At 44.5% G+C, this 27,730-nt stretch overlaps 1 protein-coding gene across 3 annotated transcripts in view; it reads right to left on the bottom strand.

Annotated features, from left to right (window-relative positions):
* SPTBN4 (spectrin beta, non-erythrocytic 4) overlaps positions 1-27,730 on the bottom strand; it is a 285,984-nt gene that overhangs the window by 225,065 nt on the left and 33,189 nt on the right. For 2 of the 3 annotated variants that reach the window (XM_073598514.1, XM_073598515.1), the window contains 9 exons: positions 26,962-27,077; positions 24,875-24,987; positions 21,784-21,971; positions 16,933-17,050; positions 11,265-11,423; positions 9,313-9,615; positions 4,903-5,053; positions 4,249-4,562; positions 2,122-2,681 (listed from right to left, as the gene is read on the bottom strand). In XM_073598514.1, the coding sequence (XP_073454615.1) occupies positions 2,122-2,681; positions 4,249-4,562; positions 4,903-5,053; positions 9,313-9,615; positions 11,265-11,423; positions 16,933-17,050; positions 21,784-21,971; positions 24,875-24,987; positions 26,962-27,077 (2,022 nt within the window). Of the gene's footprint in view, positions 1-2,121; positions 2,682-4,248; positions 4,563-4,902; positions 5,054-9,312; positions 9,616-10,465; positions 10,487-11,264; positions 11,424-16,932; positions 17,051-21,783; positions 21,972-24,874; positions 24,988-26,961; positions 27,078-27,730 lie in introns of those variants that run through there. The other variant, XM_073598516.1, reaches the window with a different exon arrangement.

Raw genomic sequence — 27,730 nt, forward strand, 5'->3', positions numbered from 1 at the left:
CTCTCCCTGGCTAGCCGTCCCTGGCCCATCTTTAGGGGGGGAGGATGCTGCCGACAGGGGGCCCTCAGAACCTGAACGAGATCCCCTAGTGTCTCTGGTTCCTGGGGGGCTTGAACCTCTTCTACCCATAGTGCAAAGCAACAAGGTGTGAGGTATACAAATGAACACTGCCCGCTGAGCGATGTAGTCTGGCTAAAAGCCTTGCTACCCAATGCTCAGTCTGGTGTTACTTCAGTAAATGCTGCCTAGGAGAATGCCTGTGTCCCACCTTACATGCGACCGTCAGCTCTGTGTCTCTCAGAAGGCTGAGTGCACCTGTACAGAGTGCCTTTAATAGCCTGCAGCTGGCCTGAGTGGGAGTCTAAGCACCTGTGCTGACGTCCCGCCCCCTCCTCTACCGCCCCCCCCCCCTCGAGTTTTGAAAAAAAACGAGCGCTTCCCGCACTGCCGACTCTCCTGTCATGCTTCTGGAGAAAAGGCTGGGGATGGGGGGGGGGGGGGAAGGAGGGAGACTGGTAACAAGATCTGCCTGAACGGCTATCTTCAGAGATGGTGGCCATTAGGCCGCAGAGCCCGGGTGGTATAACCACTTTCTAGACCCCTGTGGCCCCTCTCTAGCCTGGGGGGAACATTCAAACATGAGAAATCCCCCTTTCCACCTTACCTGCTTGCAGCCTGCTTTGAGATGCTGGGACATAATCAGCACTGAACACCTGAGACAGTCAGTCAGCATGTGTAGGTTTGTGCTCTTGGCAGCCCCCGGTGGTCACAATAGGCATAGCATGCATTTACCTTAAAGGAGAAAAGCCACTAGAACTCAAAAATTCCGTGGAATCTCCTCTCACCTTATCCAGCCGCAGGGTGCTGTTTACACAGACCCAATCTTCACCTCTCACGGTGGGCTCCGTTTGAAAAAATGTCAGAGACTGGGGCCCCCATCAGTAGGGGGATCCAACAGTTCTGGGACCGTAAAGCACCTCGCCAGAAATTAGGAAGTTTAAAGCCATTTTCTGATCTGCGGGGTCCAGCATTACGGGTAAAACCTCATTTCTTCGGACACGAGGCCCGGGTACCATTCAATTCGGCCATGAAAAGACACTTTGAATGGATCCGGTTCGCCTGGCTTGCCCCAGTATAGGATATCAGGATATTCCCTTTGGAGCTCAGCACAGGACATCTTTACACGTCCATCACCTAAGACACTGGCGTAAAAAAATGAGGTATCCCTGCAAGGGGGAGGGATTATATAGGGGGTTGAACTTCCTGATAGGGTGTGCCAGTGTCCAATCACCAGTGATACCTATATAACCCATCAGTAATTACTGTGGCTCTGTGTCCCGTGATGTTCGAGAAAGAAATACAGAGCTGCAGACTGAAAAAGAAAGGAAATGTTTATTACCATTCAATTACAATGTGACTTGTGTAGCAATTGTATGCTATATATTTTTATATTTGTTATTTTTTTTCTCACGAAAGCTCAGGATTCCTAATCTGTATACTTACAGCCTTTCCGGTCTCCTGATGACGTCATTTCTGACGAACCGTACGTAGGGTGGAACCAGAGGTCGATATGTTACCACGTTTGTTTCCTGTTGCCTTGTGGGATTTGTGGTCCCTGTTGATGCCGAGCTCTTAACCAAAATAAATCATCCTTAAGGATTTTACACTATGTGAGCCTTGCGCTCTGTTTTTATTTTTTTCTTCAAGCCCGGGGTCCCTAAATGGTGGAGAACCTGTGTGAGGAGACCCAGGGGAAAACCCTGTACCACAGTGGAGGAATTTTTACACAAGCGTTTCCTGACTTCTCTTAATAGAGCGTCACTCAACTTATGGTAAGGTGACATCTTCACTGGGTGTATGCACACATGGTGTGTTTCTCTAATAAACGGAGCTGGGACACACAAAGTTTTTGTTTGACAGAATTTGGACTTTTACACTATTTGAATGAACTTTTATTTTTACTTTATTTATCACTAATTTGCATTCATGTATTTGCATTCATTAATTTCTGATAGCGGCGCATGCTGCTGAATGAATACCTATAGACATATAGAGTACTGAAGCCACCTGATCAGCATGCCTTTAAGGCAATTTAAATTTTCCCTTGACTAGTTAACTTACCTGTGCTGGACAACCTCAACCTCCTCCAGTCTCTGTGGGATGTCCATCTTCACCAGCCACTGTTCCTTCTCATCGATCCACACTTCACAGGAGTTTACTTCACCAAACATTTTATAAACATCTAAAGCATCCTGAAGCCACTGACTTCTCAATGTGGCAACTTCCACCACCTCTCCAAAGAGCTGTTCCACCTCCACAATGCTAATCTGTACATCCACCTGGTTCCGGTACTCAGTACCCAGTTCAGACAACAGTTTCCTCAAGCCGAGCACAGTAGCTTTGTGTTTCTCTATTTCCTCTGTGGCTGCGCGATGCTTTTTGACCAAAGACTGGGTGGAATATTCATCATGTCCAAAGTCATCGCTGGACACCAGGCGATAGCTATCCTGCAGCCAACCAGCAAGCTCCATAGTGTCCGCATTGAACTGGTGGAAGTTGGAAGCCTCCTGGAGCTTTAAGTGGTGGGCATTTGCTGCTTTCTCAAGGTTCTCCCATTTTTGTCTTACTTCTTGCATTCGCTGGCGAAGTCCAGCCATTCCTCTTCTCCTCTTACTGAGCACCTTGAAGAAAGAAGAGATTGAGCTTTTTCAAAATATCAGAAACAAGAATTGCATGTTTTGCCCCTAGCAGCCAGCAAAATACAACGTTTCCATATTTGAAGAAGAACAAAACTGCCTGAAAAACTAAGGGCCCCAAGAGGTCTTGCTGTAATGTATGCTCAAGTATTTTCACATCATAACACACTTATCATGCAAAGTGCCCTTCTAGCAATGTGATATCTGTTCTCATCTCACTGTCATCTCACATCATAGCTTCCATCTTCTCCCAGTCTTCTTCCAGGTTCAAAGTTCTCAGTCATGTAAGGATACCATAACTCTCACACATGCAAATGGAGTTTCTTGGTCCCAGCACCCAAGGCATGCCGAGACTGTATACTTTGCTATGCATGTACAAGTGTTCTAGTGACTGTCAAAAACACCATTGAGCAATCTTCTCTTACTTTCTGCTGTATCTCAAGAGTGAAGCAAAATCTCCCTGATTAGACACAGATAAAAAAAAAAAAACTAAGAGTGGTCTTCCATTCCCTTAAGTTTCCGTTTTCCATATACTTTAACAACTTCCTGCCCTCTGTATAGTAAAATCACAGACAGGCGAGAGCACTCTTATTCTGGGAGGTCGTCTTATGATGTCCTCCCATTTTTGCCACAATCACGATAAAGAGCCTATGATGTAGCCTCTTTACCATGTGATCAGCTGTGTCCAATCACAGCTGATCACAGTGTAAACAGGAAATGCCCGTTACTAGCATTCCTCTCCTCACACTGACAGCGCCTGAGGAGAGCCGGTAAGCTGTATTACTCAGTGGGGACATCTGCACTAACATTTAGGGCACCAATCATCAGTGTCCTGATCATCAGTGCAGCCCCAACAGTGCCCACCAGTGCTGCCAATCAATACCCATCACTGATGCCTTTCAGTGCCCATCAGTGATGCCTGTCAGTGCCCATTAGGGATGCCTGTCAGTGCCCATCAGTGCCTTCTCATTTAATGCCAGCTATCAGTGCCTATTAGTGCCACCTATCAGTGCCTATCAATGCTGCCTTTCCATGCTGCCTATCAGTGCCCATCAGTACTGCATATCAGTGCCGCCTATCAGTACTGCATATTAGTGCCTCCTCATGAGTTCCCGTCAGTGCAGCCTCATCAGCGCACATCAGTATAGGAGAAAATTAAGTTATTAACAAAATTTTATAACAGACAAAATGTTTTTCTTTCAAAATTTTTGGTCTTTTTTTAATTTGTTTAGCAAAAAAAAAAAAATCCAGTGGTGATTAAATACCACCAAAAGAAAGCTCTATCTGTCTCAAAAAAAGGATAACAATTTTGATTGGGTGCAGTGTTGTATGACCGCACAATTGTCATTCAAAATACGACAGCGCTGAAAGCTGAAAATTGGCCTGGGCAGGAAGGGGGTAAAAGTGCCCAGTAGGCAAGTGGTTAAATATAGTTATGCTTGCATTAGACACATTTACAAATGCTGATTAAGAACCATTCTATTATCACTTATAGTTATGTAGGGGTGATCAATAAATTTGCTAGATCTCAGCATTAAAATATATGACTTACCTGCTCCCCCTTTTGAAGGGTCTGCTGTAGTATAGCGTGCCTCCCTCCGAGCTCCCCCACAAAAATCTTATGTTTGCTTAAGAGACGTAGGACGCTGCTCAGATCCTTCCCATAGCTTTGTGGAACTGACAGAATCTGTTCTTTCTCTCGAATCCAACCCTCAGTCTCCTCTACCTCCTGTAAGAAACACCAGAGACGCTTGGATTCTTCCAGCTCTCCCCGACGTTTCTCTGCCTGTTGGCGAAGACCTTCCAAACAGCTCTTGACGTGCTCCACTCGGTTGCAGATGATCTGAGGGTCACATGGCTGGTAATCTGTGCAGCATTAAATCATAATAATTCTGATATCAGTTTACACAGTAGATTTTTCCACTTCAAATTATCTGCCTAAAAAGGTTTTGCTAGTAAAGTCATGAATTAATCAATCTAGTGAAGTACCAGACACACATTATGTTGGCCAAAGACTGACAGATCATCAACTAGAAAATATGGAGATCTACCTGACCCAGAATTACTCCTTGCGTATTCTGGCAGCCATGAAATGTGGTCAGTTTAGAAATAGCATAATAGTGAAAGTTGTTTAGATAATTTCTCCACATTTCTATATAAAGTAAGTCCACCAAACTGACTTATGATGATGTTTTGCCGTATTTACCTGAATATTCAGTGAATTTTAGAGCTGCCTGGTTTAGGGAGTGGACTCTTTCAGTTTGGGCAGCGATGTCAGCCTCTAGCAAGCTGTGTTTTTGCAGCAAATCTTCTACTTCTAACAGATGCTTTCCAAAGTCTTTAGATGACAACGGAACCTGTGAAATACAAACACACTTAGTTCTGAAGCAACAATGACGCACAAAGTGGTAAAAGTCCAAAGCAAAAAAGGTGGAGTCCCCTCAATGGCAAAGTGGGGAACGTCGTTTTGACGTCGCTTCCGCCCTGCAATGTCATGGGGACGGGTGGGGGCCATCTTCCTCTTACTCGTCTCCATGCCCAGCCACAGAGAGGACCGGATCGCCTCCGCCGCTGCCGACGGCTTCCGGTAAGCGGCGGAGGGCACCGGAGCATGGCGGGAGGAGGGGCCCCCTATCCCGCCGCCGATTAAAAGTGATCTTGCGGTGAATCCGCTGCAGAGACCACTTTTATCTTGTAGCGGACCGCCGGCCAAACACGAGGATACCGGGGTTATGGCAGCTAGCTGCTGCCATAACAACGATATTCCTCCTCAAAGTAAGGACGAATATCGGCATTCGGCGGTCCGGAAGTGGTTCAACTCTTCATACATCAAATCCACATAAAACATAAGCATTAACCAGGAATACACCTGAGACATAGATAACAGTAAGGCCCCTTTCACACAGACGGACCGCATGTCTGTTTTTCATCCATCCATTGTCGGATGAAAAACGGACATTCATGTATCCCTATGGGATAGCGGATGTCAGCGGATGAACATCCGCTGACATCAGTCTCCGCTATGCTCCGTTTCTGATGATGAAGGACAACCCTACTTTTCCATCCACCTGCGGATCGGATGAAAACGGACTCTACGGTCCGTCTTCATCCGATCCCCCATAGAGGAAAGCGGCGCTCTGACAGGTCGGTCCCTGTACAGTGTGCAGAGACAGACCTGTCATCTGCCTGCTCAGTGGGGATCGACGGATCGATCCCCCGCTGAGCAAAGCGGTGCCCGTACACGGACACGTCCGTGTGAAAGGGCCCTTACATATATGCAGCATACAATATCAACGTCTTTTGCAATGATGGCTTCTTCTAGATCAACACTGCTCATTGTAGATACAAGTGTCATCCAAAATTACTATAAAGAATAACTTTGGATGACACTTGATGATAGCTCTCAATTTAAAGTTCACAGCAATACTTCACATGTGTGCAATCGCTTTTTAACATACATGTGAGGGACCTACGCATTTACATTTGTGTGTATGCTTGGAGGGACAAGAGTGCTTTTAATTTTTTTTGTATTTTTATTTATTGTAAAAAAATGTTCGTTTTTTTTTAACTTTTTATATTTTTTTTATTCAAAGTAGAATTCCAGGCTTTTACTAACTTTGCTTAGAAAAATGCTCCCTCCCACTTCCTAACAACTATATGAACTACCCTGTGAAAGAAAGATGTGTATACTTACCTATCTTCAAGTCACTCCGGTCCAGTCACAAGACTCCCCTATGTCAGGCAGCAACCGCTTCAGGAGAGAGGAGGGAGTGCCAACAACAGATGGACCATAGTAAGCTTATGGGTGTCACCGCTCAGGCATTACCAGCCATTGTCGAGTGCTCTCTCCTCTCCCCTGTAGCCAGTGCTTGCTAAGACAGGGGAGACTACGTGAACGGATCGGCATTAGAATAGGTAAATATGTTAAAAAAATTTTTTTTTTGACATAGGTTAGTTAGTATAGGGGTTATGAGGGGGGAGGGAGCATTTTCAAGCGTAGTTAGTAAACGCCCAAAATTCTACTTTAACTTTATTGTTATTACAAGAGAGGCTAACAAGCCCTTATGTTATAGTTTTGGGCAGGTGACAGGTACACTTTATGGAGACATCAGGTGTCTATTAGACTCCCAATGTCTCCCCTGCTCACTAAAGAAGCTAATGGAGCACAGATCGTGCTTAATTAGTTGTCCCTGGCTGCAGCAGCCAGGAAAAAACAGCTCTGAAACTGGAAGCAACAATTATTCTGTTTCATTAGTCACAGAGTAGATCAGGGAATTGATGTTCCTCCATCTCCTCTGTGTTTAGAAATCCTGGCCATTTACCACAGTGTAAAACTATAAGGTGCAGCGCTAAAATATATGTGAAATGTTTAGGACCTGGAGAAAATTGAGACAGGGTCCTATGAAGTGGACTGACACAAATATAAAGTGAACAATAAATCAAGCAATAAAATCAGCATGAGTGGCAAAATACATGTGAAAAAAAGAGGAATCAGAAAAAAAAAAAAAAAAGTCCATGCAGGAATGTTCAATCCATAAGCAGACATATACAAAAGACACCCATCCGTGAAACCAGCTGCTTTTAGACTCAGAAGGAAATAGAATTGAACTCATATGACGGCACTGGATACTGCAAAATAAAGCTCCACCTCCATACAGACCTTCAAGCGGGGTTCCACCCAAATTTTGAACAATATCTGTATGTATTCTCTTCCTTGCCTAGATGCTGACATGCCGTTTAAAAAAATTTAAATCGCCGTAATTACCTTTTATTTTTCTATTCTTCTTTGCACTTCCTGGTTCTCCTCCCATGGGAGTAGGCGTGTTTCTAGCCTCTCCCAGACTCCTGGGAGCTAGTCTCAGGCTTCCCAGGATGCCACTGAGCATGTGCGGGAACGAGCGGTGAATGCTGGGAGCACAACATTCACCACATCCAAGAAATAAATGCTTGTGGGCTTCAAATGCCCACAATGAAGATGGAAACCGCCTGCAGTGAATAATATAAGTTATTCTTTCCGACGAAATCTGACACAGGCGGACATATTACACACAATATGTGAGTATGTAATGCTGAGAAGAAAAGTTTGTGAATGAACTCAAAAAAAAAAAAAAACGATAGATAGGTGGACCCCCGCTTTCAGTTACAGAGCTGGATTACAAGTGCGGTAACGTCACTGCACTTATGTGCCATTGAAAACCATAGTCCCTTTGCCATGGTGGAAGCATTTTGTTTTATATTTCCAGAAACGACCCACTGTTAAAGCCGTTGTTCCTGTATTGCGTCCTTTGGTTTTTGGGAGACCCTAATCCCTATGCTGGGCGAGACTGCCGTGATAGCAGTCATCGCTATCCGGTAAGCAGAATCTACAAACTCACTTCAGGGTGGACAACCTATTGGCGTTTATTTCTTACATCTTTCATGGATGGGTGTCTTTTGTATATGTCTGCTTATGGATTGAACATTCCTGCATGGACTTTTTTTTTTTTTTCCTGATTCCTCTTTTTTTCACATGTATTTTGCCACTCATGCTGATTTTATTGCTTTATTTATTGTTCACTTTATATTTGTGTCAGTCCACTTCATAGGACCCTGTCTCAATTTTCTCCAGGTCCTAAACATTTCACATATATTTTAGCGCTGCACCTTATATGTTTACATTGTGCGCTTGGAGTTAGATACTGGACTCTAGAGTGCTGGCAGCTTTTTGTTGTTGTATGGTTTTTTTTCTCATTATTAATTTTGTTTGGTTTCCGAGCGTAGCTTTTACCCTCCTTGGGTTTTTTTTCACATTTACCACAGTGCCGAGCTTCCCAGAGGAACCGGAGAGCACGGTAACCACTGAGAGCGACGTCAGCGACGTCACCCTAAAAGTGATTAAGCTGCTGTAGAGCTGCTCAGATCCCTTTTACTAAACAATCAATCACCAACTATAAAAAATGACACCTGGGTATTGATTTATTAAAACTTGAGAGAATCTGGTGTAGCTCTGCATGGTAGCCAATCAGCTTCTAACTTCAGCTTGTTCAATTAAGCTTTGACAAAAAAAAACCTGGAAGCTGATTGGTTTCTATGCAGAGCTGCACCGGATTCTGCACTCTCCAGTTTTAGTAAATCACCTCCTATGAGTTTGGTATAACTACTTGCTTACAGGATGTATATCTACATGCAAACAAGTGGTTTAAAAGCAAAAGTTTATTTGTCGCAAAAACAAAATTAGTCCACCCTCCCTGGCCTCCCAACTAATCTAGACACCCCTATTTAGCCTAGTTCACATTGATGCGATTTGGCATGTGATTTGACATGTCAAATCGCATGCCAAATCGGCGGCTATTTCCGGCAATGGCACCGTCCGAATCGGTGAGACACCGACTTTTCGGTGCCGCACCGATTCCGAAAGTAGTTTCTGTATTACTTTAGGCGACTTTAGGAGGCGATCTGTATAGATATCTGTGCCGGAACCCACACAGATGTATGTCAAATCGCCTCCCGAAATCAGACTGCATTGCCGGGTTGAAATCGTGCGAGTTCAGTGGAACTCGCACGGATTCAAACCCACTCCAATGTGAACCTAGGCTGAAAGCTAACCTCGCAGGCGCAGCCAGCACTAAAGAATCACCTGCATCTCATCCATCCAGTCAATCATGTACACCATCTCCTGAAATATCTTCTGCAGGGCCAGGTTACGTTCCAGCCTCTTTCTTCGGGAACCCAGCAATTCTTTCAGTAGGTTCCACTGTCTCAAGATGTTGTCCTTCTGAGCCGATATTCTACAGATGTCATAATATCCCTCTGACTCCATCTCCTGGGCCAGGTCCGCCACCACCTGGATCCGCTCCTCATAAGAGGAAATATCAGCCTCAATGGCCTCATGTTTCTTCATGGCAGCCTCCACTGCAGACTGGTCATACCCGAAATTATCCTAATGAGAGACAAATGGCCAGCTATGAATATTTAAATTCAGTCACTCGATTCTAACTGTGAGGAACAGCCATGTATAAAAGAGACATACTTCTTGGGAGCAGCCATTCTGCCTGACACATTATGTAGGATACAAGAAGCCGGTTTTCACTACCTGGGACAGAAGACACTGATTCTCACTAAGCCATGCCTACCTGGGAAAGAAGACTCTGGTTCTCACTGAGCCATGCCTACCTGAGACACAGTTCTCTTTAGTATATGGGACCTTCAAAGTTCCTACATTGTATGGGTTACTGATATTCTTTGGTACGTGACCTATGCTGCCCGCTATGTGCTTTTATTTATTTCTTATGTACATAGATTGCTTGTATAATGATATATATGCTTCTTTAATACACACCTGGCTCTGTATGTTAAAAATTCCCTGAAGAAGGGCATCAAGCCGGAAACATCGGGTTCATCAGAGAGCTTACATGTGTCTGTATATGTATCATAATCTATATAATCTCATGCTATTGTTGTCCTTTATGATAAAGTGTTTTTATTGAATAAACTACTTTTGTAATAAACTTTTTTATATTATAAAATCATTGTTTCCGGTCACTTTTAAAGTCCCACCAACACCAAGGGGGTTTTGTGTGTTTTTTCTAACTGAGACACAAGACGCTGGTTCTCAATAAACCATGCCTACCTGAGACACAAGATGCTGGTTTTTACTAAGCCATGCCAACCTGGGACACAAGACGCTGACTCTCTCTAAGCCATGCTTACCTGGGACACAAGTTGCTGGTTCTCACTAAGCCATTCTTACCTGGGACACAAGATGCTGGTTCTCACTGAGCCCTGCCTACCTGGGACACAAGACGCTGGTTCTCACTTAGCCATGCTTACCTGGGACACAAGACGCTGGTTCTCACTGAGCCATGCCTACCTGGGACACAAGACGCTGGTTCTCACTAAACAATGCCTATCTGGGACAGAAGACACTGGTTCTCACCAAGCCATGCCTACCTGGGACACATGACGCAGGTTCTCACTAAGCCATACCTACCTGGGAAAGAAGACACTGGTTCTCACTAAGCCATGTCTACCTGGGAGACAAGACGCTGATTCTCATTAAGCCATGCCTACCTGGGATATAAGATGCTGATTCTCATTAAGCCATGCTTACCTGGGACACAGGACGCTGGCTCTCACTAAACCTGCCTACCTGGGACAGAAGACACTGGTTCTCAATAAACCCTGCCTACCTGAGACACAAGATGCTGGTTTTTACTAAACCATGCCTACCTGGGACACAAGACGCTGGTTCACTCTAAGCCATGTATACCTGGGACACAAGTTGCTGGTTCTCACTAAGCCATGCTTACCTGGGAAACAAGATGCTGGTTCTCACTGAGCCCTGCCTACCGGGGACACAAGACGCTGGTTCTCACTGAGCCATGCCTACCTGGGACACAAGACGCTGGTTCTCATTGAGCCATGCCTACCTGGGACATAAGACTCTGGTTCTCACTAAACCATGCCTACTTGGGACACAAGACGATGGTTCTCACTAAGCCATGCCTACCTGGGAAAGAAGACGCTGGTTCTCACTAAGCCATGCCTACCTGGGAGACAAGAAGATGATTCTCATTAAGCCATGCCTACCTGGGACACAAGACGCTGGTTCTCACTAAGCCATGCCTCCCTCATGGCAGCCTTCTGATCAAATCTCTGAGACAACAGCTCCAGCTTCTCTTGACGGATAAGCTCATTGCGCAGGGCGACCTCTCTGTCATGTTCAGCTTTCTCTAGCCGTGTCCAAGCCTAGAAAACAATGCAACTTGTATTTATTAAAAGTTTTAGAACAGACCCACCACACACTGTGCAGCTTTACAATCGAGTGGAGTAGAAGGGACTATTCTAACCAACAGTGTTAGTTACGGCCTCCAGAGTCTCTGGTATATCATTACATCTGTTTACTTAAAGTGTTTATTAGACCCTCCTTGGAAAAGTGAAAAAATGCAATGCATACCTTATGTCATCATTGTTCCCTGTCTAGAGTTTTTTGCAGTCTTTATAGCTGTTGAGTCTCCTTTGTCCCCAGTGTCTCCCTGGTACCACCAGGGCCGCTGATAGAAATCATGTGGCCCCGGACAGCCTACCTGATAGGGCCCCCCTTCAGCCCCACCCTCAACCCCACCCCTTGCCCTGTGCCTGGCCCCTCCCTCGACCCCGTCTTGATAAAATGGACGGTTATGGCTGGACGGTGTCAATAAAGCAGTGGACAGTGCCAGTAGTTTTTTATTTATACATTTTTTACAAAATGTATTTATTTATTTTTACAATTTAATTTCTTCTTATTATTTTCTAAATTTTTTTCACAATTATTTTTTGGAGGGAGGAGGTTGGCAGTGGATCGTGGATCGTATCAATAGGGCAGTGGATGGTGTCAGTAGCGCGGGGGGGCTTTGGTGAGATATCAGGGGTCTAAACAGACCCCTGACATCTCCCCTTTGAGACAGTAATGCCCCGTACACACGGTCGAACTTTGTTCGGACATTCCGACAACAAAATCCTAGGATTTTTCCCGACGGATGTTGGCTCAAACTTGTCTTGCATACACACGGTCACACAAAGTTGTCGGAAAATCCGATCGTTCTGAACGCGGTGACGTAAAACACGTACGTCGGGACTATAAACGGGGCAGTTGCCAATAGCTTTCATCTCTTTATTTATTCTGAGCATGCATGGCACTTTGTCAGTCCGATTTGTGTACACACGATCGGAATTTCCGACAACGGATTTTGTTGTCGGAAAATTTTATATCCTGCTCTCAAACTTTGTGTGTCGGAAAATCTGATGGAAAATGTGTGATGGAGCCTACACACGGTCGGAATTTCCGACAACAAGGTCCTATCACACATTTTCCGTCGGAAAATCCGACCGTGTGTACGGGGCATAAAAGGGACTGAGGACAGAGATTCCCCAGTCCCTTTCTCAGCAATCTCAGTACTGAAGATGAATGGACAGGAGACAGAGACTTCTGTTCAGTTTACGATGCTCAGTTATGAATAGACAGTCAGTGATCACTGACTCTGTTCATTCAGAAAAGAAAAGAGCCGGGCGGTAAGTGACATATTTAGCAGCTCCTTCCTCCGCTCTCCATCCTGACAGATCCAGGAGGGGGGGGGGGCCAAGGAGGACCCGGGAAGCCAGAGGAGCACGTGGAGGACACTGGAAGCCTAAAGAGGGCAAGGGGGCCCAGAGATTAATGGAAATTTGATGGGCAGTTGGGGGTGATCGGTGCGGCGGTGGGGGGAGTTACAAGCACCGGTTTCCCTGTCTGGCTTTCAATGAAGCAGCTGACAACCTCCCAGCCAGAAATGCAACCCTCCCACCTGAGGAAGGAGCGTAGCTCCGCAAACGCGTCGCCTGTACGTCCCCCATATCCGGAAGTGATCTCATCCCTGTGGTTCCTGGGTTACAGCGTGCGTTCCAGCGGCAGGAAGCGACGGCATCCACTGCCGAGCCTGTCCACCGGACACCAGCACCACAAAGACCGGATCAGGAACCGCCAAGGACACTGCAGTTACATTACCAACATGCTTTTTTAACATGTACCTTTGTGAGTACCACCTTTCTTATTTGTTTTAATAAATTTTATGGCATTCTGCACTTAGAGTGGCGCCTTGTGTTCTTATGTTACAGCACCTAGAGGACAACTTCTTTTCTCCTATCAGGGCAGCCTTCTAACGTGGTTATTGTATCATATAGTTACTATGGACATTTCTCCAGTTTACATGGACATTAAAATCTATAATTTTTGCTAATAGACCTATGTTCATCCATCCTCATCAATTATTGAAATTGCTTTTAAATGTTAATTTTAATTTTTAATTTTAACTTTATTTCAATTGTTATCCTCTTATAATTGCTTTACTGGCTGTTAATCTGTAACTGTGTCGGGCTCAGCGCTCACATTTCACCTGTTATATTGCAACCCTCCCACCACCTGGTGCCTTGCTCGTGAGAAGCATGTACGTTAAGGGCTGCAAGTGTGGTGCCCAGATGATGCATAAGCAGTAGGGGAAGCAGTAGCGCTGTACTCGTCTGGCAAATGCACAGTAGGGACAGCTAGTTCTTGACCAGTGCATGCATAGTACTGTGCTTACATTTCTAAGCCCACTACTGTGCATGTGTCAGGCGGACACAGCTCCCATGGAGCCAATTGCTCATGCACCAGGTGTGCTTCCAAGGGAAAAAAAAGCATTAGGAACGTTTGAAAGTGGGGCACAAAAAGAATTGTATTTCGCACTATTTGCGTGCAGCTTAATGTAAAGGGCAGTTTTACTATTAGGATTTAATACTACTTTAAATTGGCCATAGACAAGGGATGTTTGTTATGTAATTTGTGCTTTGTCACCCAATCCAGCCTATTTTAGAGGATCAGGCAACAATCCTATGTCTGCGGACAGCTGCAGACAAACCACAAGAAAGTTATCTCAAGGAAGTAACATCTGAAATATTCAGACCTGGTTCACACAGGGGCGACTTGTCAGGCGACTTAGCCGCCTGACAAGTCGCTTTCCGCTCTGTACTATGGAACCGTTCTAATAGAAACGACTCAAGTCGCTCCGACTTAGAAAAAGGTTCCTGTTATCCTTTTGGGGCGACTTCAGGCGACTTGCATTGACTTCTATACAGAAGTCATTTTGCAAGCCGCCGCTGAAGTCGTGTGCAGGTCGCCTCTGTGAGTTGTGCTGCAAGTCGTGCCGCCCCTGTGTGAACCGGCTCTTAGTAAACCCTTTCCTATATGTACCGTTCCCCCCAAGATGAGCTGGGGTCAGGAGATATCTGTGTGTGACCCTCCCTTTTCCACATTATGAATACTAATGCTTGGGCAATCCAGGTAATTACTTTAAAGTAGGCTTTAGATGATTTGATTTTCTTTCCTTCTACCACAGGTGGAAGGAAAGAAAATTGCTTGATTGCCCCATCAACACAGTCAGTGTTGATGGGGGAATCCCTCCTGTAGCGCTATTGTGTTCTGCCGGCAGGGGGGGCACGGGAAGCTCCCCTGGCGGGAAGAACACAATGACTACAGCAAGCAGCTATAACCACTGGCAGTAATCGCATGTAAAAAAATCTGATAAGCTGGTTGTACCCAAGTCAATCAATGGAACTGTAAATATCTCCTAAATTTGCACCGTTTAGCAGATATTGTTTACTGCGCCAATGATGTCATCGGCTCCTGCGCTCTGAAGGAACAGCCACCCATGCCGTTTCTTCAGAGCTGTGTGCTGTGACCGGCGGCTCCTGCGCGCATTCACGAAACTGGCATCACGCGGCTTCAGCCAGTCACACAGACCGAGTCCGCAGACGCAGAAGGAAGACGGGCGAAGATGGATGTGGTCTCCAGCAAGGACGACGAGGGCTTTGTCTGCAGGTAAGTTTCAAATAATGTGCTAGTATGCGATGCATACTAGCACATTATGCCTTTACTTTCCAGGTAAGAAAAGAGAAGTTTAAGAAAGAAGTTTCGGGAAAAAAATCTTCAATTTAAATAAAGAACTGTGAAGCAAATTAAGTGTCAGTGCCCATCAATGCAGCCTAATCAGTGCCCATCTGCAGCCTCACAAGTGCCATGAATGTAGCCCACCACTCCCATGGAATGCAGCACCCCCATTGCCATGAATGCAGCACCCAGGTTGCCATGAATGCAGCACCCCCGTTGCCATGAATGCAGCACCCCCGTTGGCACAAATGCAGCACCCACCGTTGGCACGAATGCAGCACCCACCGTTGCAATGAATGCAGACTCACCATTGCCATGAATTCAGCACTCACGTTGCCATGAATGCAACACCCACGTTGCCATGAATGCAGCACCCACATTGCCATGAATGCAGCACCCACGTTGCCATGAATGCAGCACCCACGTTGCCATGAATGCAGTACCCATTTGCCATAAATGCAGCAACCACATTGCCATGAATGCAGCACCCCCATTGCCATGAATGCAGTACCCACATTGCCATGAATGCAGCACCCACGTTGCCACGAATGCAGCACCCCCGTTGCCACGAATGCAGTACCCACATTGCCACTAATGCAGCACCCCCATTTCCATGAAAGCAGACTCACCACTGCCATGAATTCAGCACCCAAGTTGCCATGAATGCAGCATCCCACGTTGCCATGAATGCAGTACCCCCGTTGCCATGAATGCAGCACCCACATTGTCATGAATGCAGCACCCCCATTGCCATGAATGCAGTACCCACATTGCCATGAATGCAGCACCCACATTGCCATGAATGCAGCACCCCCATTGCCATGAATGCAGCATCCCCATTGCCATGAATGCAGTACCCCCATTGCCATGAATGCAGTACCCCCATTGCCATGAATGCAGCACCCACATTGCCATGAATGCAGCACACCCATTGCCATGAATGCAGTACCCACATTGCCATGAATGCAGCACACCCATTGCCATGAATGCAGTACCCACATTGCCATGAATGCAGCACCCACATTGCCATGAATGCAGCACCCCCATTGCCATGAATGCAGCACCCCCATTGCCATGAATGCAGTACCCACATTGCCATGAATGCAGCACCCACATTGCCATGAATGCAGCACCCCCATTGCCATGAATGCAGCATCCCCATTGCCATGAATGCAGTACCCCCATTGCCATGAATGCAGTACCCCCATTGCCATGAATGCAGCACCCACATTGCCATGAATGCAGCACACCCATTGCCATGAATGCAGCACCCACATTGCCATGAATGCAGCACACCCATTGCCATGAATGCAGTACCCACATTGCCATGAATGCAGCACCCACATTGCCATGAATGCAGTACCTCCATTAACATGAATGCAGACTCAATATTGACATGAATGCAGACTTACCATTGCCATCAGTGCAGCCTGATCGATGCCCATCTGTAGCCTTGGAGGAGACAGGGAGGGGGCGGGACGAGCGCCAACAGATTACATACAGGAGAATCTCCTGTTTTCTCGGCGGTCTCTTTAATACAAAGTCCCGCCTCCTATGATGGACAGAGCAGTCGTCCAATGGCAGCCCAGGAGACGGGAATCCTATTACAGAGGACGGCATGTAAAGAGGAAATTCTCCTGTATGTACAGCACTTGTCCCGCCCCCTTCCTCTTCCCTCCAAGGCTGCCAGCATATATATCTTTTGTGGAGCTCAGGAATTCGTTGGGGGCCACAAAAGATATACATGTCCAAATTACCAGGCGGGCCGTTCGAAACCGGAACGCGGACATGCCTGATATACAGAGAATAACAACTCACCTTGTTAATATCAGATATGGATTTCCCCTCAGGTTGAACATATACTTTGCGTTTCTCCTCCCTCAGCTTGCTCTGAATGGTGAAGAGAAGAACCTCCAAATTTCCCTTCTCTTGGAATCTAGATAAAAGTAGCAGCTATGGTATGACTATGATTAAAACAAGTAGGCAGATAAAAAATAAATGCACCTGAATGAACAATCCAGATCACATGTTTTTACTTCCTTAGCCCTGGTTCACACTGATGCGATGCCAGAAACGCAAAAGATTTGCTGCGTTTCCCCGCATCACAACACACTACTGGGCAATCACACATCGTCCATGCAATCTGCTGCAGATGTCAATGCTAGATTAACGACACCCTGAAAAAGATCGCAAAAACACAGTGCTATTGCCAGAATGTTGACAGTTGCAGGTATCACCCCGGTGTAACCTCTTTAAGCCATGAATGCAACTTTGCGTACGGTCGGTGTGAAGGGGTTAAAGAACATGTAATATCATCCCAACATTTCATATTATTGATATGTGCCTATATAATGTACTTGTATGATAAAGTCTCCTGTTCTCTATGTATTGCTTCCTTTGTTTGAAATCTCTGGTGTTCCTGCCAGTCCCTCTGCTTTCCTATTAAAAACTGACCACACTAGGCAGGAGAGCACAGCGTGGTCAGTTCTCTAGCTATGCTGGGAACTCAGTGTACTCTCCTCGAATGATCAGACTTCTGCTGACACGCCCCCGCTGCACAGCCATTCACTCATTGTACTGCTGCTTCCCCTCCCCCCCAGCTCTTATGCAGCTGAGAACAGATGGAATATCATCACTTATAAAAAAAAAAAGAAAAAATGTATTTATAATTTTTTTATATCTATATACAAATGTTTTGCCTTTCATTTCTATTTTAAACTGAATGGGTTGTTTTACAAGGTGAAAGTTTGCAATCACTTTTAAGCCCCTTTCACACGGGACAGATCCGTGAGGATCTGCCCCGTGAAGATCCGCCTGTCAGATCTCCGCTCTCTCCTATGGGGAATTTGGATGAACACGGACCGTCTGTCCGTGTTCATCCGATCCGCTCTGCAGACGGATAGAAAAATAGGATTTTCCTCCGTCTGCAGAATTAGACCATAGCGGGGACGGATGATATTGGGTGTCAGCGGATGTTTATCCGCTGACACCCGCTATCCCATAGGGATGCATGTATGACCGTATTTCATCCGAAAACAGATGGATAAAATACGGACATACGGTCAAAGGGGCTTAATGCATATATTTATACACTCATGCATTGTTTTTTAATAATCTTCATAATTTTATCCATCGACCTCTTACGTGCAGCTCCCTTCTACCCCCTCTAAATACCAACCTGAGCCTGATCTCGATCCTGTGCTGTGCCCGAGAGCAGCAACGCTGCTCTCTCTTTCCCTCCTTACTGGATCCAGATCAATCAAATCCAGTGAAGAGGGGGCGGGGGGGGGGGTGCAAGACTGAGCTGCACTGTGTGGCTTGCTATGGGGGCACTCAGAAGGCAGTAGGAGCCAGGAGCACCGGCAGGGGATCCAAAAAGAATAGGATTGGGGCTGTAATGTGCAAAACCATTAGACAGAGCAGGTAAGTACAATATATTTGTTATTTATAGAAAAAAAATAAGGTTTTACAATCACTTTACAAGACTTCACAAATTGACTAACAATAGCTTTTGCTTTGTTCACACTGTAACGATATCTGGAGGAAGTTCTGCCCATCACAGGATGTGCTGGGACTAACAGGGAGGTGAAACCTCCGTCAATCAGCATCCTGCCACCGTAATGTTTACCACTGTGTACAAACAGCTTAGAAGGGAACTGAAACCAGAGCATGCTTCGTAGATGTGGCAACAGCTGGTCTACACAATCTCAGGCTGCAGCGGGGACACAGGCGGGGGGGGGACAGTGAACAGCGGAATCAACCAGGTCTTTTGCAATCTACAGAAAATGAATACTCAAGTGGCAAATTTAGTATGTACACAATATAATATAGCACGTATTGTTAGTGTATAATGGTTTGGTTTTACGTAAACAGAGAACTGCTGGCTGTCAATCAGAGTATCAGCTCTCTGCTCTGCCACATCCTTGCTCACTGGAGCGCTGGGCTGTGGAGGGGGTGGGAGCGGGCGGTTCAGGCTCCCAGCGGCTCGCTGAGAGGCTGAGCCAGGTGCCAGTCCAGACATATGGGCGGATCCTGACTCTATAGTCGTGATGACACCCGAGCTTGGACTGACTATGTGATGTCAGCAGACACCGGACTCCAGGCCGCTCTCTGCGGCAAACAGGTCACATGAGTGCAAAACCAACTACACTCCTGTGATCCACAAGAGAAGTACAGCCAAACTAGCTTTTTTTCTTTTATTTTGTTTTTTTATAATTTTTCACCTGCTCTGTGCAGTGGTTTTACACAAGCAGCCCCGTTCCTCCTCTTCTCGGAAACCCCTGCCGGCGCTCCTATGGCTCCCCCTGTGTCTAAACCAATGAGTAGGAAGAGAGCCGAGAGAGCCTCTGCTCTCGTGCACATCGCTGGATCGAGTTCAGGCTCAGCTAAGTATAAGGAGGGACTGAGGTGGGGAGCTGCATGCAGAATGTTTTTTACCTTAATGCATAGAATGGTATAGAAGACACATGGAATAACAACAGTTTTGAGGGCTAATTGGAAATGCAGACATGTAACATCACATGCTGTTCAATGTATAGCTGCCAGTACTTAGGAATTCATGTTTAAAATGCCATTAATCCTGTAGACTTCTCTAAAAAGTAGATATGGTATGTTAACACGTCAAAAGAAGAAGAAGAAAAAAAAAAGTCAGGGCTAATAACAGGATTTTATCCTTTCTTTGACTTCTATTTTTTCTGTCTCTCCCTCATATTTTCCAAAATGTGGCAGACCTCCAGCCCCCTGGAACCTATTAAAAATGGTGGAAGAATTTAAAGTGAATCTGTGACTAGATCATGCAACCTAAAGTATTTACATAATCTGAACAAGCAGTAAAAGTACTTTAAAACCAACCCCTCACTCACCTCTGTATCTACAGTGGGGACGGAAAGTATTCAGACCCCCTTAAATTTTTCACTCTTTGTTATATTGCAGCCATTTGCTAAAATCATTTAAGTTCATTTTTTTCCTCATTAATGTACACACAGCACCCCATATTGACAGAAAAACACAGAATTGTTGACATTTTTGCAGATTTATTAAAAAAGAAAAACTGAAATATCACATGGTCCTAAGAATTCAGATCCTTTGCTGTGACAATATATTCAACTCAGGTGCTGTCCATTTCTTCTGATCATCCTTGAGATGGTTCTACACCTTCATTTGAGTCCAGCTGTGTTTGATTATACTGATAGGACTTGATTAGGAAAGCCACACACCTGTCTATATATAAGACCTTACAGCTCACAGTGCATGTCAGAGCAAATGAGAATCATGAGGTCAAAGGAACTGCCTGAAGAGCTCAGAGACAGAATTGTGGCAAGGCACAGATCTGGCCAAGGTTACAAAAAAAATTCTGCTGCACTTAAGGTTCATAAGAGCACAGTGGCCTCTATAATCCTTAAATGGAAGACGTTTGGGACGACCAGAACCCTTCCTAGAGCTGGCCGTCCAGCCAAACTGAGCTATCGGGGGAGAAGAGCCTTGGTGAGAGAGGTAAAGAAGAACCCAAAGATCACTGTGGCTGAGCTTCAGAGATGCAGTCAGGAGATGGGAGAAAGTTGTAGAAAGTCAACCATCACTGCATCCCTCCACCAGTCAGGGCTTTATGGCAGAGTGGCCCGACAAAAGCCTCTCCTCAGTGCAAGACACATGAAAGCCCGCATGGAGTTTGCTAAAAAAAACACCAGAAGGACTCCAAGATGGTGAGAAATAAGATTCTCTGGTCTGATGAGACCAATATAGAACTTTTTGGCCTTAATTCTAAGCGGTATGTGTGGAGAAAACCAGGCACTGCTCATCACCTGTCCAATACAGTCCCAACAGTGAAGCATGGTGGTGGCAGCTTCATGCTGTGGGGGTGTTTTTCAGCTGCAGGGACAGGACGACTGGTTTCAATCGAGGGAAAGATGAATGCGGCCAAGAACAGGGATATCCTGGACGAAAACCTTCTCCAGAGTGCTCAGGACCTCAGACTGGGCCAAAGGTTTACCTTCCAACAAGACAATGACCCTAAGCACACAGTTAAAATAACGAAGGAGTGGCTTCACAACAACTCTGTGACTGTTCTTGAATGGCCCAGCCAGAACCCTGACTTAAACCCAATTGAGCATCTCTAGAGAAACCTAAAAATGGCTGTCCACCAACGTTTACCATCCAACCTGACAGACCTGGAGAGGATCTGCAAGGAGGAATGGCAGAGGATCCCCAAATCCAGGTGTGAAAAACTTGTTGCATCTTTCCCAAAAAGACTCATGTCTGTATTAGATCAAAAGGGTGCTTCTACTAAATACTGAGCAAAGGGTCTGAATACTTAGGACCATGTGATATTTCAGTTTTTCTTTTTTAATAAATCTGCAAAAATTTCAACAATTCTGTGTTTTTCTGTCAATATGGGGTGCTGTGTGTACATTAATGAGGAAAAAAATGAACTTAAATGATTTTAGCAAATGGCTGCAATATAATAAAGAGTGACAAATTAACTTTCAAAATTCACAACACAGGCACAGCTTTTTTCGATCTTTGAGGAACTTTACTAATCTTTGTCTAATTAACAATTTTACAGGAAGGCAATGAGCTATATACATGAAAAGACCAATCCAAAGGTACTGTTTTGGGAACATGGTAAACTATAGTGTACCAGAAAACGTGTTCATGAAGTCCCACACTCACTTGCATGGTTTCTCGGTGGTGCAATATGTGGTGAATGCCTGAAGCTGTTGCTGGACGCCCAGCAAGGAGTTGGCGAATTTCTGGTTTGTGATGATTGATATGGTTCTCTCAATCCATTCTAAAAGTTCTGATGCCAAATCTTCATATCTGTAGATGTCCTTCTCAATGGTGATAGCCTGATCCAGCACCTGCACACAACAGATAATACAAGTCTACAGTACAAAAGCAGGCAATGTACATTTCTCCAGCTTTTAGAGAACTGGAGCTCCAAAATGGTCAATTTCCGACCTTCATTTTCAGAAAAGCCGGTAAAGCATAGTCAGCTGTAAGGAAATTTAGCAAAAGCAAGAGTGTAAGCAAAAACTGTATTTAGCTGAGGAAATTGCTCAGACTTTATGTTGAATGACACATCACCATATGCGGGTACAGAAATCCCAAGCAATTTATAACCTTTTAAATTGTTAGTTCCTTTTCAGAAAAAAAGAAAAGTTGAGTTAACACCCAATCCCACAAAGCCGGTGTAGCGGTCAGGATTTAAAATCCAAGCTTTTCTCCATCTTCATTCTTTAGGGCTTCCGGGATGGATCAGAGCACTTCTAAATTGGTTCTGGCTGGCTGCGTGCTCACTGATGGGAAGTAAGTATAGCGGGGACTGGGGGGAGGAAGGGTGTTCGCTCAACTTTTCATTTCTCCCCAAAAGGTGACCTAACACTTCAAATTACACTTGCAACAAACCTAGAAACTTTCCAACAGGGAAGCAAAGATGCTAGAATAGGCATTGACAGGCATCGATAGGCATTGACAGTGATGGGTCAGTGAACTTGTATACCAAAGCACCATTTCATTTGAGAATCCTGGGGTGCTCAACAAGTAAACTAGGGTGAACTGCTAGCAAATGAAGGTGTCTACAGCTGTATACTAGTAATAATTTACTGACTTTTAGGTGATAGGTGGCCTCACTGATCAATAAGGGAGCTCAGTATGTGGCAGGGAGAGGGGTAACCTTAATTTTTGAAGTTGAAATTTGCATATCTCTGCCTATATCTTTGGATCTACTGATTTGATGAAATGATGCAATTGATATTGAGTTTTTACTAAAAATGATCGCTGCTTAATAATTTAACTGTCTTATGCTCAGCTTGAAGGACCCAGGATTGTGACAAGTCTACTTAAAAAAGAAGTTCCAGATTGTAAAAAAACAAACAAATATAGGTGGAAGCAGCCTTGATCCGATGCTGCATCTGTCCCCCACCTGCTCTGTAGTGAGAGCTTAGCAATCAAACACAGCTGATCGCTCAGTTCTCCCCCCACTGCTCTGAGCAGAGAGCCGGGACTGTCAGGCTCTGGCTCTCTGCTCTCCCCTCCACAACTCACTGAAGTGCTGGGCTGTGAAGGGGGTGGGAGGGGCTGGCTCAGGCTCTCAGCAGATCCTGGTCCAGGCATCTGGGTGGATCCAGACCGTATGGTTGGGATCTTACCCAAGCCTAGACCGGCAAAACGAACTGCACTCCAGTGATCCATAGGAGAAGTATGGCCAAAAAAGCTTTGGCCATACTTCTCCTTTAACTGATTTCTGACCGCCGGCTGTCAATTGACGGCCAGGCGGTGCAGCTCTCGTGGCGGGAGGGCGTCATATGACACCCTCGCTTTCCCGGCCCCCCAGGGGGGCGCGCGCGTGATGCTGATGGCAATCGCGCGCACCCGCCGTGTCACTGGGGACCCAGTGCGCATGTCCGGAGGCCGCGATGTCCGCTGGGCACCCGCGATTGCCCGGTAACCGATAAGGACCGTGGATCTGTTAGTGTAAACACACAGATCCAGGTCCTGTCAGAGGAGAGGAGACCGATGGTGTGTTCTCAGTACAGAGGAACACCAATCGGTCTCCTCCCCTTGTGAATCCCCTCCCCCTAAAGTTAGAATCACTCCCTAGAAACATAATTAACCCCTCGATCACCCCCTAGTGTCAACCCGTTCCCTGCCAGTCACATTTATGCAGTAATCCATGCATTTTTATAGCACGGATCGCTGTATAAATGTGAATGGTCCCAAAAATGTGTCAAAAGCGTCCGATATGTCCGCCACAATATCGCAGTCACGATAAAAATCGCAGATCCCCGCCATTACTAGTAAAAAAAAAAATAATAATAAAAATGCTATAAATCTATCCCCTATTTTGTAGACGCTATAACTTTTGCGCAAACCAATCAATATACGCTTATTGCGATTTTTTTTTACCAAAAATATGTATAAGAATACGTATCGGCCAAAACTGAGAAAAAAATTTGTTTTAAAGAAAAAAAAATTGGATATTTATTATAGCAAAAAGTAAAAAATATTGTGTTTTTTTCAAACTTGTCACTCTTCTTTTGTTTATAGCGCAAAAAATAAAAATCACAGAGGTGATCAAATACCACTAAAAGAAAGCTCTATTTGTGGGGAAAAATTATAACAATTTAATTTGGGTACAGTGTTGCATGACCGCGCAATTGTCATTCAAAATGTGACAGCGCTGAAAGCTGAAAAATGGCCTGGGCAGGAAGGGGGTGAAAATGCCCTGTATTGAGGTGGTTAAAAGAACACGTAAACACTAACTGAATGAAATTCAGCTTATTAAAGCATTATGTACCAACAAAGCAACTGCCATTTTTCCTAATACAGAATGTGTTAGCTCTTTTTTCATCCTTTGTTGCATCACAGTGTTGCTAACCACCTTCAGCCACTTCCTGCTTACATACATGTACTCCAGTAATTGCTACACATTATTTCTCAGTTTAGCAATAGTGACAACAGTGCAGCATGTCTGTGCAACATGTGACAGTGTTGTCACACTATAACAGGAAGTGCCTAAACGGGGACCTCCAAAGCAATAACAAGTTCAATCTTATTTGAGATTTTAGTGAACAAGTTTACAGATACTTTCAGCAATGTTTTGTCTCATATTCCAACACAGCAGAATTTACAAGAGAATGGTGCTCATTCAAATGTAGGGACTCATGACAACCCAAATTCAGTTTTTCATCAATTTAGTGTGAACGATGAAAAATGTATTTTTATAGATTGCTGGGGACTCATGTCCTTGGGCAAAGGTTACCTTTCCAATACGTTTGCCCTCAACAGCTAAAGCCTTCATCTTGGAGAAGTAGTGATAAAAGGACACCACGTAAGTTATGATGGATTTCGCATCTGGATTCTCTGTGTTAACATCTAGAAAGAAAACACAAGCAAACGTTGATGGTAAAATGCAACCTTTCATATTATAGACTTAGTCCATAGGCACACTTGCAATTGTAAATGTTCCCGCACTGCATTGGGTTATGTGTGGTGCAAGCACGCTGCCTCTCACCTATCAAACTTAAAGCAGAACTTCACTCACAAAGTCCTGTTGGTTCACTGCCTCCCCCCCCAGCCTGTAACTGAGTTACAATTCTTTTGGGGGGAGCTACCCGCTCCCACTTCTGCAATCCTTGCCTAGGTGAAGATGACATCCCTTGCCCTGCCCACTCCTCTCCCGTAGCGTCTTGGGACCCGTCACATGTCCCAGGAGGCTGCAGGACCATTCACACAGCACCATGCGAGTTCAGACATGCGCAGGGTGGAGCCCGCTGTGGTTTTTCAGAAAGCCACAGCTGCCTCCCATATCCAAGATGGTGGCGCTGGGGACACGCAGCAGTAAGAAGAACCGGTTGCTGTATTTGCAGTTGCTGTAAAAGAAATAAAAAAGCCAAATTCCTCTTTAACAGTATTAACAAGAAGAAGATCACAGCTAGACAACAAAAAATTTAGTTTAGTTTAATTTCTTTACGTTTCTGTTGATTCGTAATGATTCGTAATTTTGTAAGACGCAAGTTTTCATATTCGGACTCGTTCGTATTTTCGTAACAGTTTTATTTTCATTGATACGAAATGATTTGTAATTCCATTAGTCTAGCGATTCGTAATTTCGGAAGACGCGAGGTTTCATATTCTGACTCGTTCGTATTTTCATAACAGTTATATTTTCGTTAATAGGAAATGATTCGTAATTCTGTTAGTCTAATTTTCTTTGATTTGAAATTTGGAATTTTGTTAGATAATAATTTTCGTTTATTCGGTACACTACTCGTAATTTAGTAATTGTTACTTTTGTGAGATTGCCTTTTTCGTTGATTCGTACTTTCGTAGGAAATAAAGGATAATAATCCTATGCTTGCTTTTCTAATAAATCTTGTACTTACTCCAGTCCACTCCCTCAGTCACCAGACCGGACTCTCCTCAACTGAATCTAAAAAGATTCAGGAATGCAGTGTGACTCAGACACAAAAGGGATAAGCTGATTGGCTAAAGATATTAAGTAAGATACATCACTCACTAATACACTGCCCATTCGAAAGAACGATTCGAGAACACGAAATTATGAACATACGAATGAAAATACGAACATACGAAATTACGAACATACATACTAAGATACACTTACACTGTCCATTCAAAAGAATGATTCGAGAACACGAACAAACTAAATTATGAACAGACAATGAAACGAAATTACGAACACACGGATTAAAATACGAACATACGAAATTATGAACAGACAAAGGATTGAAAATACGAAATGCAAATCTTTCGTTATAGATGTCATTTTCTTTCTTTTACGGTTTCGGAGTTTCGTATTTTCGGAAGTTTGTCTGTTCGTAATTTCGCATGTTCGTTATTTTATTTATTCGTAATTTCGTTATTTTCATATTTTGGTTCTTTCAGCTATTTGGATGTTCGCATTGATCCGAATGTACAAATACTAACAAATTCGTACGAAAATCTATTCGTTACCAACCAAATTGCACATGTCTAATCGCAGCTCCTTACATACAAGAAGTCTGCAAATACAGTTAGAAAGAACCTAACACTGCCTGCGCTGCTCCAGCTTGCAATTATGAATCCTGGTAGTGTAATGGTATGTATAGGCAGTGTTTTTCATCTTGCCAATACTACCAAGTTTAGTTATGGTATACAGGTGCGTTGAAAACTATAAGCATACTCGTGGGCTTAAAACAGCAGTCAGAGATTCAGTAATAAGTTGAAAGTCAGCTGTTTTTCCATGCTCCTGTGTGTGCAAAGACATCCACATCATTTTTTCTTATATAATAAGATAATATTTTTTTCCCTCCAGGTTCCTGTAATCCAGTATTCACATCTACTCACCTTCCGGGTCTAAAAGTTTGATCAGACCCAGTTGCCGTTCAGCTGTATTAAATGCGTACTGGAGGTTGTGGGTTGCGTTTGACTTTGTCAACTTGCTGAAATCAATTATATCCGGTCTATGGAAATAAATCAATTAACAAATCAACACCTTAATGGATTTTACACACAACACTGTTCTGTTCAGCATAAAATTGGATGTACTATCCACAGCATCAGATCCCAGTTATCATTTTTCTACGGAAGATAAAAAAATAAAGAATAAAATATTTTTGAATGCAAAGCAAAAAGAACAGAAGAAAAGTAAAGGTAATATCTGGGATGTGCACACTATTATGCCCCGTACACACGGTTGGACTTTGTTCGGACATTCCGACAACAAAATCCTAGGATTCTTTCCGACAGATGTTGGCTCAAACTTGTCTTGCATACACACGGTCACACAAAGTTGTCGGAAAATCCGATCGTTCTGAACGCGGTGACGTAAAACACGTACGTCGGGACTATAAACGGAGCAGTGGCCAATAGCTTTCATCTCTTTATTTATTCTGAGCATGCGTGGCACTTTGTCCGTCGGATTTGTGTACACACGATCGGAATTTCCGACAACGGTTTTTGTTGTCGGAAAATTTTATAGCCTGCTCTCAAACTTTGTGTGTCGGAAAATCCGATGGAAAATGTGTGATGGAGCCCACACACGGTCGGAATTTCCGACAACAAGGTCCTATCACACATTTTCCGTCGGAAAATCCGACCGTGTGTACGGGACATT

Source organism: Aquarana catesbeiana, linkage group LG09 (assembly GCF_042186555.1).
Source record: "Aquarana catesbeiana isolate 2022-GZ linkage group LG09, ASM4218655v1, whole genome shotgun sequence".
Taxonomy (NCBI): domain Eukaryota; kingdom Metazoa; phylum Chordata; class Amphibia; order Anura; family Ranidae; genus Aquarana; species Aquarana catesbeiana.